This window comes from Hypanus sabinus, chromosome 3 (genome assembly GCF_030144855.1).
Source record: "Hypanus sabinus isolate sHypSab1 chromosome 3, sHypSab1.hap1, whole genome shotgun sequence".
NCBI lineage: Eukaryota > Metazoa > Chordata > Chondrichthyes > Myliobatiformes > Dasyatidae > Hypanus > Hypanus sabinus.
In genome coordinates, this window is record NC_082708.1 from 161,362,610 (window position 1) to 161,376,489 (window position 13,880).

Genomic DNA, 13,880 nt, shown 5'->3' on the forward strand with positions numbered 1-13,880 from the left:
TTACTAATCAAGAACCTATCAACTTTGCTTTAAGTATACCCAATGACTTGGCCTTCTCAGCTGTCTGTGGCAACGAATTCCACAGATTCACCACCTCTGCCTAAAGAAATTTCTCATTTCTGTTTTAAAGGAATGTCGTTGTATTCTGAGACTCTGGTCTTGTGTTTCCCCCACTATAGGAAACATCCTCTCCACATCTGCTCATGCCTAGATAGCCTTTCACTATTCAATAGGTTTCAATGAGATCCCTCCTCATCCTTCTAAACTCCAGCAAGTACAGACCCAGAGCCATTAAGTAGTCCTTTCATTACTAGAATCATTCTCATGAACATCCTCTGGACCCTCTCCAATGCCAGCACACATTTTCTTAGAAAAGGGGCCCAAAACAGCACACAATACTCCAAGTATGGTCTGACCAGTGCCTTATAAAGCTTCAGCATTACATCCTTGTTTTTATATCCTAGTCCTCTTGAAGTGAATGCTAACATCACATCTGCCTTCCTCACCACCGGCTCAACCTGAAAATTAGCCTTTAGGAAGTCCTACGCGAGGACTCCCAAGTCCCTTTGCATCGCTGATATCTGAATTTGCTCGTGTAGAAAATGGTTAATGCCTTTATTCCTTCTACCAAAGTGCATGACTAATCACTTCCCAACACCGTATTCCATTTGCCACTTTTTTGTCCATTTTCCTAATCATTCTAAATCTTTCCGCAAACTCCGTTTCCTCGACACTATCTGCTCCTCCTCCTATCTTTGTATCATCTGCAAACTTGGCCACAGAGCCATCAATTTCACCACTTTAATCACTGACATATAATGTAAAAAGAACTGGACCCAACACTAACTCTTCTGGAACACCACTAGTCAAAGGTATAGACTAGTCACTGGCAGGCAACCAGAAAAGGCCTCTTTTATTCCCACTCTTTGCGATCTGCCAGTCAGCCAACCTTCTATCCATACTACCCTCTTACCTATAATACCATGGACTCTTATCTCATTAAGCAGCCTCAAGTGCAGCACTTTGACAAAGACCTTCTAAAAATCCAAGTACATAACACCTGCCAATTCTACTTTGTCTACTCTGCTTGTTATTTCCTCAAAGAATTCCAACAGGTTTGTCAGAGAAGATTTACTCTTAAGGAAACCAGGCTTCCTTCAGACTATTTTATCATTTTATCTAAGATTACAGCATGGTGTTCAATCAATCCTGTTGAACTCTAAATATTTTTTATGTCTCTGTGTTGTCACTACTCATTCTTCTTGAGTACAGGCCACTACAGACCTAGCCTACTTTATCTTTTCTCAAACAACAGGCCCACAACCTCCACAACTATACTACCTCCATAACAAGGATATCAATATTCCAGACGTGCTCTCACCAGGGCTCCAAATAAATACAATATTTGCAAAATGAATAAAAAATCACTTGCTTTCCATTTTGCTAGCTGCACCTACACGTTAGCTGTCAATGACTTGTGCACTAGCACACTCAATGCAGTGCTGGATCCCAACATAATTAGGAAGTTTATCAAGATTACAGCTAAACTACCACGGCAGTTTTCCAGTACTATTGTCATATCCCTGATTACCATAAGATCCAGAAATTTATCAGTCTCTTGCCCCAAATCATGACTATGGAAGAGATCTAAATAGATTCAAATTCCATGAAAAATTTTCTATCAATCCTAAATGGCCCCAGACAGTTTACATCTCAAACGGTGGGAACATTCTCCCTGCAACCAACTTGTTGAGCTCTGTTAAGATTTTTTAAGTTTCAATCTCAATCTACTAAACACCAGACAATACAGTTCCATTCTATTCAATGACTTCTTACAGCACCTGGAATAAGTCCATGGATCTACACTGCGTTCTCTAAACAACTACGTTTATGTTAAATATGAAAAATACAGCATAAAAGTAGGCATTTCTTCCCAGAGATTCTATTAATCAAACACTAAAGAATCCTAAACTAATCCCATTTTATTCTCCCCACATTCCCTTCACCTCTCCTTAGACTCTACACAAAGGAATTTACACCAGTCAATTGTTCTATCCTATTTGCACATCTTTAGGTTGGGAGAGGACACAAAAATATCTGGAGGAAACATACACGGTCATAGGGAGAACTTGCAAACTCTGCCCAAACAGGACCAGAGGTCAGGAGATTGAACACAGGTCAATAGCACTGTGAGGCAGCAGCCTGTCTGCTGCACCACTGTGCAGTGATGGACAGTGATATTGATCCCAAAGGAAATGACAGTGTCACAGTAGCATTACAAGTGCACAGATACAAATATTAGAAGAGAAGGAGAAAGAATTTAATAAAAAAGTTACCACAAACAGTGTAACAGGAGGGGGTCATCACTTCCCTGGCTACAGGTTGACTCATTATAAAGCCTAATGGCCGAGGGAAGAATGACCTAATGTAGCACTCTTTGGAGTAGCACAGCTGTCCTAGTCTATAACTCAAAGTGCTTCTCCGTTCAGCCAAGGTGGCATGCAGAGGGTGAGAAACATTGTCCAGAATTGCCAGGATTTTCCATAGGGCCCTTTGTTCTACCAAACCTATACACAATATAGACACAGGCACGGCAAGTCTCACCCTAAACAATATGATGCAGATCTTCACATGTGAATACCTCTGTGTAATTTATTGCATCCAATGCTCTTGAACAGAAAAGCCTACAGAAAGTAGTGGATACAGCCCAGTCCATCATGGATAAAACCCTCTCCACCAATGAGTACATCTACAAGGAGCAATGTCGCAGGAAAACAGCATCCATCACAAGGACCCCACCATTCAGGCCTGCTCTCTTCTCACTGCTGCTATCAGGAAGTTAGTACAGGAGCCTCAAGGCTCACATCACCAGATTCAGGAACAGTTATTATCTTTCAACCAACAGGTACTTGAACTACAGGGGGCAACTTCACTCACCCAAACACTGAACTGTTTCCACAACCTATGGACTCATATTCAAAGTCCTCATCTCATGTTCTCAATATTTATTGCTTATTTTTTTTTCTTTTTGTATTTGCAGTTTGCTGTCTTTTGCACACTGATTGTTTGCCCATCTTACAGACAATACAGATTTTTCATTGATTCTAAAGTGTTTCTTTGTATTTACTGAGAATGCACACAGAAAATGAATCTCATCATAACAGATGGTGACATTTTTGTACTTTGGTAATAAATTTATTTTGTACATTGAACAGGTAGCCTTTTATTTTCACTTCCTATTCCCACACTGATGTCTGTCCACAATCTCGTCAATTGCCAAGTTGAATCTAGACATAGATTAGAACAACACCACCTCATACTCCATCTCGGTAGTCTCCAAACTGGTGCCATGAACATTGATTTCTCTAACTTCCGGTAACCAAATCCCTCTGTCCCCCTTAACCCAATAACCCCATTATTCCTTCTGCTCTCCTTTCCCTGCCCTCTCAATCTGCCCATCATCCACACATTACTCCCTCCAGTTCTCCTTCTGCTTCCATGGTCCATTGTCCTCTCATCTTCTCAGGCACTCTGTCTCTTTCAGCTCTCATCTCCCAACTTCTCACATCAAATGCTACTCTCCCTTCCCTCACCTACCTCTCATCAATCTTACATGGATCCACTTACCACCAGCCAGCTCTTGCTCATTTACACTGGCCATCTCTCTTTCTTTACAGTACTCATGAACAGTTTCAACCTGAAACATCAATTTTCAGTTTCTTGCAGAAGAGATTGCAGATGATGGAATATGGAACAACACACAATCTGCTGCAGGAAATCATGTAGTCAAGTAGCATTCAAGAAGGAAAGGGATTGTCGATGTTTCAGATCAAAACCCTGCATCCAGTCCGCAACATTGCATCTTGATACAGGCTTCTTGACCAGAAACATCAACACTTTATTCCCCCACAATAGATCCACTGAGTTCATCCAGCAGATTTTGTACACAATATACCTGGTGCTAACCAAGTCAAGGAGCATAATGAAATGTAGTTCTAAATTATGAATAAGGATTGTTGACCAGAAACGTGTGCTTTTTTTCCCTCATTCCACATACCCCATTTAAGTTGACTGACTTGTTGCGTGTATCCTACGCTCTTTGATTTATTTTCTATTATTGCACTCAGGTCCACAAGGCAGCTCCAGGACTCAGTGCCTTAGTGCCCACAGCCACCATGGATCAGAAGATTGCACTCACCTCGGACCTTGCGCAGGATGGTGTGGCCACAGCCCGGCCGGCTACTGTGCTGGGCCTCAGGGCTCTGGTCAGGGTACAGACCAGCGGTCCTGGCGTTGTGCCGGGCATTGTACCCGGCTGGGAGCCCGCTGCCGGACACGGGGCTAGGATTGCTCGGCGCTCCAGACTCGGCCGCCGCAGTCCAGTCCAGCTCCATGTCCAACTCCTCATCGGCCGGCTCGTAGCCCGGGTTGTCGCGACTCCACGCCTGGCGGCCCGCGCCTCGACCCCCGCCCGCTGTTTCTTGCCGGCTCTCCGCGCTCCGCACTCGGCTCATCTCCAGTTGCTCTCCGCCCGATTCCTGCAGGCGGGGGCCAGCCGAGGAGAACCCGGGCTGAGGACGCACCCGGGAGCCCATTCTCGTCTGGGCTTTCACCCCAAGGGCCCTGGCAGTGCGTCTCCTTGGCAACTGGGTAAGCCTAAGGCCTCGGCCACTATTGGACTCCGCCTATACAGCCGCCGGGCACCCTCACAGTGGCCTCGAGTCTCCGCCCGCCATCCACAGGCCGGCGAGATCAAATCGCTGACCGACCCAACATCACGTCTGACAAGTTGGGGACGGCCGCAGGAAAACTCCAGATCCCACACTACTGCCAGCTCCCAACGTGACGCACTGACTGACACCTGGTCCAACCAACCATAGCCTTCGTTGGCGGGATAGAGGGATAGTACCTTGGATGTCCACAAAACTATTGGTCAATCGATCAAAATTGACGCTCGCCAACGCCTTCCATCGTGATTTTATTTACACTCCAGACAATGTGGGAGATCTGGACTGACGGAACGTAGGGGCGGGCGTTTAGACGTCACTCTGATTGAGGTTCAGTTTGACCAATAACACAACAGATTCGGCAGACGCTGGTAATCGCGAGCAATACACGCGCGAAATACTGGAGGAACTCTGCAAATCGAGCAGCGGGCGGGAGCAGACAGTCGATATTTCGGGCCGAGACCTTTCGTCAGGACCAATAGTTTCATCAAAAGTTTCGCCTTTTCCTGAGATTAAGTTGGCTGGAGGAAGAGGCCATTCAGCCACCCAACTCTGCCATCTGGGCAAGACATCAGAAGAGGAAGGTAACGGCGTGTTAAATTTCGACGGTACATGTCACCACCCGAGGGTTCTCCAACAAATAAAAAGAATAAATTACATATTAAAGAAAATCAGCCACTGCAGCTACACACAAGGTATTGAGAGAACTCAGCGGATTGAGGCATCATCTGTGGTGGGAAATGGACCGTCGATATTTCAGGTCGAGACCTTTCTTCCAGTCGAAACTGGTGGTCGGCAGGTGATGGGTGGATCCAGGTGGGGCACTGATAATGCGTGATCTTCACCCAAAATATCGACTGTCCATTTGCCATCTGTCACAGATGCTGCCTGACCCGCTGAGTTTCTCCAGCATCCTTGTGCGTTGGTCCAGATGTCAGCATCTGCAGTCTCTTGTGTCTTGTAAATAAAAACAGAAAATGAATCTTCAGGGAATATCACAAACGAGAGAAAATCTGCAGGTGCTGGAAATCCAAGCAACACACACAAAATGCTGGAGGAGCTCAGCAAACCAGGCAGCATCTGTGGGAAAACAAAAGCACAGTTGATGTTTCAGAGGACATGTCTGTGTCTGAGAGTTCATGGAGAGGAGCAGTATTCAATGGCTCTCTGTGGGCTTCCAGGACTGGCAGATACTGGAATGCATCCTCAGCATTGGGGGAAGTATTTTAGTTTTAGAATAAAGTAAATATTGCAAACATGAAATTAATTTTTGATATAAAAGAAGAAACTGGAAACAAAAAGTAGGTCAGCAGGATCTTTGGGAAAACTGAGGTACTGGTTATGGTTGAAGACCCTTTATCAGAACTGGAAAAATACTTTTTATAACATCTGATTTGGGCAAAGCAAGCTCTGACAAGCAGCAATGTGATAATCCAACCATGTTGATTGAGAGATAAATATTGACATCCAAGCTGATGGCAACCAACTGATTCCACATCTATCAATTGACGATCTCCTTCAAAGTAGTGTCATTCAGCAGCAAGGCCATTCATCTCCATTGGGTATCTATACACACCAGGCAAGCCATCTAGAGCATAGACCTTCTATGTATACTTTGAAAGGGAGAATACAATTTCAGCTGTGAAGATCCCTGCTGCACCTGATGACCCTGTGCTCTCTGTCTCAGAGGCTGATGTTAGGCTGTCTTTAAACTAGAGAGTGAACCCTTGCAAGGCAGAAAGTCCCGATGGAGTACCTGGTAAGGCTCTGAAAACCTATCCCAATCAACTGGCAGGGGTATTCAAAGATATTTTCAACCTCTCACTGCCACAGGCAGAAGTTCCCACTGCTTCAAAAAGGCAACAATTATACTAGTGCCTAAGAAAAATACTGTGAGCTGCCTTAATGACTATCACCCAGTAGCACTCACATCAATAGTAATGAAATGCTTTGAGAGGTTGGTCATGACTAGACAGAACTGCCTCAGCAAGGGCCCGAACCCATTGCAATTTGCCTATTGCAACAATAGGTGAACGGTAGACGCAATCTCAATGGCTCTTCATGCGGCCTTAGACCACCTGGACAACACAAACATCTATGTCAGGATGCTGTTCATTGATTATAGCTCGGCATTTAATACCATCATTCCCACAATCCTGATTGAGATGTTGCAGAGCCTGGGCCTCTGTACCTCCCTCTGCAATTGGATCCTCAACTTCCTAACTGGAAGACCACAATCTGTGCGGATTGGTGATAACATATCCTCCTCGCTGAGAATCAACACTGGCGCACCTCAGGGATGTGTGCTTAGCCCACTGCTTTACTCTCTATATACCCATGACAGTGGGGCTAGGCATAACTCAAATACCATCTAGAAATTTGCTGATGATACAACCATGGTTGGTAGAATCTTTGGTGATGAGAGGGCATACAGGAGTGAGAAATGCCAACTAGTGGAATGGTGCCATAGCAACCACCTGGCACTTAACGTAAATAAGACGAAAGAGCTGATTGTGGACTTCTGGAAGGGTAAGACAAAGGAACATATACCAATCTTCATAGAGGGATCAGAAGTGGAGAGAGTGGGTGTCAAGATTTCTGAGGATCTAACCTGGTCCCAACATATCGATGCAGCTATAAAGAAGGCAAGACAGCGACTATATTTTGTTAAGAGTTTGAAGAGGTTTGGTATGTCAACAAATACACTCAAAAACTTCTATAGATGTATTGTGGAGAGCATTCTGATAGGCTGCATCACTGTCTGATATTGGGGATTACAGCAGCGGACTGAAAGAAGCTGCAGAAGGTTGTAAATTTAATTAGCTCTATCTTGGGTACAAGCCTACAAAGTACCCAGGACATCTTCAGGGAGCGGTGTCTCAGAAAGGCAGCATCCATTATTAAAGACCTCCAGCACCCAAGGCATGTCCTTTTCTCACTGTTACTATCAGGTAGGAGGTACAGAAGCCTGAAAGTACACACGAAGCAATTCAGGAACAGCTTCTTCCTCTCTGCCATCCAACTCCTAAATAGACATTGAACTTTTGGACACTACCTCACTTTTTTTTAAATATATAGTATTTATGGTTTTTTTGGATGATTTTTAATCTATTCAATATACATATACCGTATAAAGTATACCGAATAAGATTTATTTATTTATATTCTTCTTCTTCTTCTTCTTCTTCTTCTTCTTCTTCTTCTTCTTCTTCTTCTTCTTCTTCTTCTTCTTCTTCTTCTTCTTCTTCTTCTTCTTCTTCTTCTTCTTCTTCTTCTTCTTCTTCTTCTTCTTCTTCTTCTTCTTCTTCTTCTTCTTCTTCTTCTTCTTCTTCTTCTTCTTCTTCTTCTTCTTCTTCTTCTTCTTCTTCTTCTTCTTCTTCTTCTTCTTCTTCTTCTTCTTCTTCTTCTTCTTCTTCTTCTTCTTCTTCTTCTTCATTATATTTTGCATTGAACTGCTGCTGCTAAGTTAACAAATTTCACATCACATGCCGGTGATAATAAACCTGATTCTGATTCAGATTCTGAACTTTTGAGCACAATCCTTTGACCCACAGTGTCTGTGCCAAACACAACGGCAAATCACTTTTGCTAACTCATGATCCCTTTCTCTCAATTCCCTGCATATTCATGTGTCCATCTAAAAGTCTCTTAAATTCCACTAATGTACTGTATCTGCTTCCACCACTACCCCTGGTAGTTCATCCCAGGTAACAACCACTCTGTGCCAAATACTTACCCCACACATCTCCATTAAGCTTTCCTCCTCTCTTAAATGCATTCCCTCTCATACTTGACATTCCTACTCGAGGAAAAATATTCCTGCAGGGCACCCTATCTGTGCCTCACATATTTTTATAAACAACCCCAATTTATCTAGTCCCTCTTTATAGCTTCAAGCCTCTACCCAAGGCAGCACTCTGATAAATCTCTACTGCATCCCTTCCTAAACCTCCACATCCTTCTGAATTCTGTTAAATCTCTATGTACTTATGTTCTGAAATTATCTATATGGAGACAAATAAAACACTGTATTCAAGTTTTACACTGTATCTCAGTACATGTGACAATAATAAACAAATTACCAATAAATGGACCAATCAGAATTGGACGTAATACTTAAAGTACAGCCTAACCATAGATTTATATAGCTGCAACATGACTTCCTGATTCTTATTCTCAGTGTCCACCAAATGAAGGCAAGCATGTCATATGTCTTCTCCACCGTATTGTCTACTTGTGTGCCTACTCCCAGGCAGTTATGGACATGGAACACAAAATCCCTCTCTATATCAATGCTATTAAGCATCCTGCCATCAACTGTGTACTTTCCTCTTACATTAGACGTCCCAAAGTGTAGCACCTCACACTTGTTTATATTAAACTCCAATTTCCATTTCCGCATCCATATCTGCACTTAACTATATTCTGCCACATTGTGTGACAGTCTCCTACCCTGTCCATAGCTCCACCAATCTTTATGTTGTCTGCAAACTTACTAAGCCATCCACCTCTATTTTAATTCAAATCACTTATACAAACAACAGAGGTCCCAGCACTGATCCCAATGGAACATCACTGTTCACAACCTCCAGCAAAAATGATGCCTTCCCCTTCTACCCTGTTTTCTGTGAACAAGCCAATTCTGAATCAAAACTGTTAGGTCTCCACGGATTCCAAGCATCTTCCAGATCAACCTACCATGTGGGACCTTATCAAATGCTTTACTAAAGTCAACGTAGACAACATCCACTGCTCTATTAGTCCCCTTCCTGACCTCCTTGAAAAACTCAGTCAAGTTTGTAAGACATGACCTGCTCCATACAGTCATGTTAACTATGCTTAATGAGGCCATTTTTTTGCCCAAGTTGTAGAGTAACAGTAAAAAACCAGAAAGTCAAACAAAATATTTGTCTCTACTCCAAGAGGGTTTGGGAAAAAAATCAAAGATGAAAGACAGCACCTGGATGTTGTGTACAGGGTGGCTTCACAAGCCAAGTAAGGACATTGATTCTATTATGGTTATTGGATTTATTGAGTGTACCTGGAAGAAAATAAATCTCAGGGTTGTATATGGTGACATATATGTATTTTGATAATAAATTTACTTGGACTCTGAACTTTGAATATCAAGAGCCAAGGCAGGGAGATTCTTTACCAACCAAATGGATGGAATTGGCTTAATCAGCTCCTTCTATGTCATAAAGTTCTAAAATTTCATGAACATAGGTTCACAAAGGCCATTTTTCCAAGATAGGTAAACACATTGCATATTCCCCAAAATGCACTGTACTAAGAACTCTTCTGTCTGTGTGTGTGTGTGTGTGTGTGTATCTATGGATGTGTGAATAATTTTTACCAGCAGGTTGCAGCATTTCCCAACAGATTAGCCTCTTTGCCAGTGTGCTGATGCCAGACCTCACACCCGTCTGCAGAATTGCTCATTCTCCATGTGCTGGGGTCATTATCCAGTTTATTGGTGAGATTCCTTTGAACAACCAGGTAATGTCTCAGCTTTCATCTTATGAAAAACAGCTACAACCAGGTCAAACTGAAACCACTTTCCACTGTGAGCTTACTTCAGTTTCAGATACTTGTAATCTCAATGACTGCCACCTCAATCACCGTGCTGTTTCATGGATCAAATATTGGTAGTAGCACTTCCATCCACAGCGATGAAGTGTTTTGAGAAGTTGGTGGTGAAACATATCAACTACTGAGTAGCGATTTGGACCAGCTCCAGTTTTCCTACCAACACAACAGGTCCACAGTAGATGCCATCTCACTCAACCCTGGGACATCTGGACAGCAAAGATGCATATATCAGGATGCTCTTTATCATGTACAATTCAGCATTCAATACCATAATCCCCTCAAAACTAATCAATAAGCTTCAAGACCTTGCCCTCAATACCTCCATGTGCAATTGGATCCTCAGTTTCCTCACTTGCAGACCGCAGTCAGGTTGGATTGGCACCAACACCTCCTCCATGATTTCTATCAGCACAGGTGCATCACAAGGCTGTGTACCTAGCTCCCTGCTCTACTTACTTTATACTTATGACTGTGTGGTTAAGCACAGCTCCAATACCATATTCGATTTTACCAATGACACCACTGTCACATGCTAAATCATAGGTGGTGACAAAACGGCATATAGGAGGGAGTTTGAAATTCTGGCTGAATGGTGTCACAACAGCAACCTCTTACTGAATGTCAGCAAGACCAAGGAGCTGATTAGTAACTTCAGGAGGAAGAATCCAGAGGTCTTTGAGCTAGGGATCAGAGGTGGAGAGGGTCAGCAACTTTAAATTCCTTGGCATTATTATTTCAGAGGACCTGTCATGGGCCCAGCATGTAGGTGCAATTTTGAAAAAACATGGCAGTGCCTCGATTTTCTTAGGAGTTTGTGAAAATTTGGCAAGTCATCTAAAACTTTGACAATCTTCTATTGATGTGTAGCAGAGAGTATATTGCTAGGCTGCATTACAGCCTGGTATGGAAACACCAATGTGCTTGAATGGAAAATCCTACAAAAGATAGTGGATGCAGCCCAGCACATCATGGTTAAAGTCCTCCGCACCACTGAATACATCTACACGAAGCTTTGTGGCAGAAAAGAAGCATCTATCATCAAGGTTCCCCACTACCCAACCATGCTCTCTCCTTGCTGTTGCCGTCAGTAAGAAGGTACAGGAACTTCAAGACTCACACCACCAGCTTCAGGAACAGTTACGACCCCTCAACCATCAGGATCTTGAACCAGACGGGATAACTTCCCTCAACTTCACTTACCCTGATGTTGCTACAACCTATGGACTTTCAAGGATTCTTTCATCCCATGTTCTCAATATTTGTTGCTTATTTATTTATTTATTTATTTTTTCTTTTTGTATTTGCAGTTGGTTGTCTTTTGCACACTGGTTGATCATCCAAGTTGGTGCAGTCTTTCACTGATTCTGTTATGGCTATTATTCTATTATGGGTTTATTGAGTATGCCCACAAGAAAATAGATCTCAGGGTTGTATATGGTGATAAATATGTGTTTTGATAATAAATTTACTTTGAAATTGGAATAATTTCACATAATAAATGTTTTAAATCTATCTTAATCTACTTATTTTGTTTACCTATTTCATATTTATCTATCAGTGTATCTGCTAGTGATCTATTATCTCTTTATCTTACAATTAAGAAATAAATTTAAGATTTTCTCTTAATCTATCTTTTCTATTTTAATCTATCTTAATTTCTGCCTTGTAAATTAAATATACCAGCCTTGACATCTATTCTATCCTCTTCTTGTGAAATCAGATGTAAAAGAGATTTTAGCAGGGTTGGATTATGTGGGTGAATCTTTACAGATGAAATTGCATCATTGGGAAATTGGCCATTTTTTCTTTTGTGTATAATCGACATCAGTGCAGCTGATGCGTTTTATAGAACATAGACCATATACCAATACAGCACAGGAACAGGCCTTTTGGCCTACAATGCCTGTGCCAAACATGATGACAAATTAAACTAATTCTCTGCCTGCACTTGATCCATATCCCTCCATATTCATGAGTCTATCTAAAAGCCCCTTGATTGCCACTATCATGTCAACTTACTCTACAACACCTGACAGACAGGAAGGCATAGGTGGTGGTGTGGGTCTGTTGGTAAATGATGGAATTACATCTTTAGAAAGAGATGACATAGGGTCAGAGACTGTTGAATCTTTGTGGGTGGAGTTAAGAAACTGCAAGGGGGATAAAAACCATTATAGGAATCATATAGAGTCCTCCAAATAGTAGCCAGGATGTGGGTTTGAGATTGCAAAGGGAATTGGAAAAGGCATGTAATAAGGGTAATGTCACAATTGTAATGGGGTACTTCAATATACAAGGGGAATTGGGAAAATCAGTTTAGTGTCAAATCGCAAGAGAGGGAATTTGTTGAATGCCTTTGAGATGGCTTTTTAGAGGATCTTGTGCTTGAGCCTACTCAGGGAAAGGCTATCTTAGATTGGGTGTTGTGTAATGACCCAGATCTTATTAGGGAGCTTAATATAAAGGAACCCTTAGGACACAATGAGAACAATACAATTACATTCATACTGAAATATGAGAGGGAGAACTTTAAGTCACATGTATCAATATCACAATGGAATAAAGAAAATTACAGAGGTATGAGAGAGGAGCTTGCCCAGGTGGATTGAAGGAGGATACTGGCAGGGATGACAGCAGAGCAGAGGTGACTGAGGTTTCTGGAATAGATCACAAGGTGCAGGATAGACATGTCCCACAGAAAAAGTTCTGAAATGGTAGGGGTAGGTAATCATGGCTGACAAGGGAAATTAAGGACTGCATACAAGCAAAGGAAAGGGCATATAATGTAGAAAAAGTGAGTGGGAACTTGGATGATTGGGAAGCTTTTAAAATCCAACAAAAGGCAACTAAAAAAACTAGAAGAAGGGAAAAGATGAAATATGAGGGCAAACTAGCCAATAATATAAAGCATGATAATAAAAGTTTTTTCAGTTATGTAAAGAGTAAAAGTGAGGTGAGAGTTAATATTGGACCACTGGAAAATGATGCTGAGGAGGTAGTAATGGGGGACAAAGAAATAGCTGATGAACTTAATGGGTACTTTTCATCAGTCTTCACTGTGGAAAATGCTAGCAGTGTGCTAGAGGTCCGTGAGTGTCAGGGAGCAGAAGTGAGTGCCGTTGCTATTTCAAAGGAAAGATGTGCAAGACAAACTCAAAGGTCTTAAGGTGGATAAATCACCTGTACCAAATGGACTACATCCCAGAGTCCTGAGAGAGGTTGTTGAAAAGATAACAGATGCATTGGTCATGATCTTTCAAGAATCACTTGATTCTGCCATGATCCCAGAGAAATGGAAATTTGCAAATGTCACTCCACTCTTTAAGAAGGGATGAAGGCAAGAGAAAAACAATTATAGACCAGTTAGCCTAACCTCAGTGGTTGAGAAAGTGTTGGAGTCTATTATTAAGGATGAGGCTTCAGGTACTTGAAGACTAATGATAACTAAGTCAAAGACTGCATGGTTTCTGTAAAAGGAAATCTTGCCTGACAAATCTGTTAAGAGTTCTTTGAGGAAATAACAAGCAGGGTGAACAAAGGAGAGGCAATGGATGTCATTTA

General features: G+C 42.2%; 1 protein-coding gene across 1 annotated transcript in view; it reads right to left on the reverse strand.

Moving 5' to 3' along the window:
• pkd2 (polycystic kidney disease 2) overlaps positions 1 to 4,859 on the reverse strand; it is a 55,482-nt gene extending 50,623 nt beyond the window's left edge. The window contains exon 1 of the mRNA XM_059965508.1: positions 4,199 to 4,859. Coding sequence (XP_059821491.1) covers positions 4,199 to 4,595 — 397 coding nt within the window. The 5' untranslated portion in view covers positions 4,596 to 4,859. The remainder of the gene's footprint in view (positions 1 to 4,198) is intronic.
• Positions 4,860 to 13,880: the final 9,021 nt, after the last annotated feature.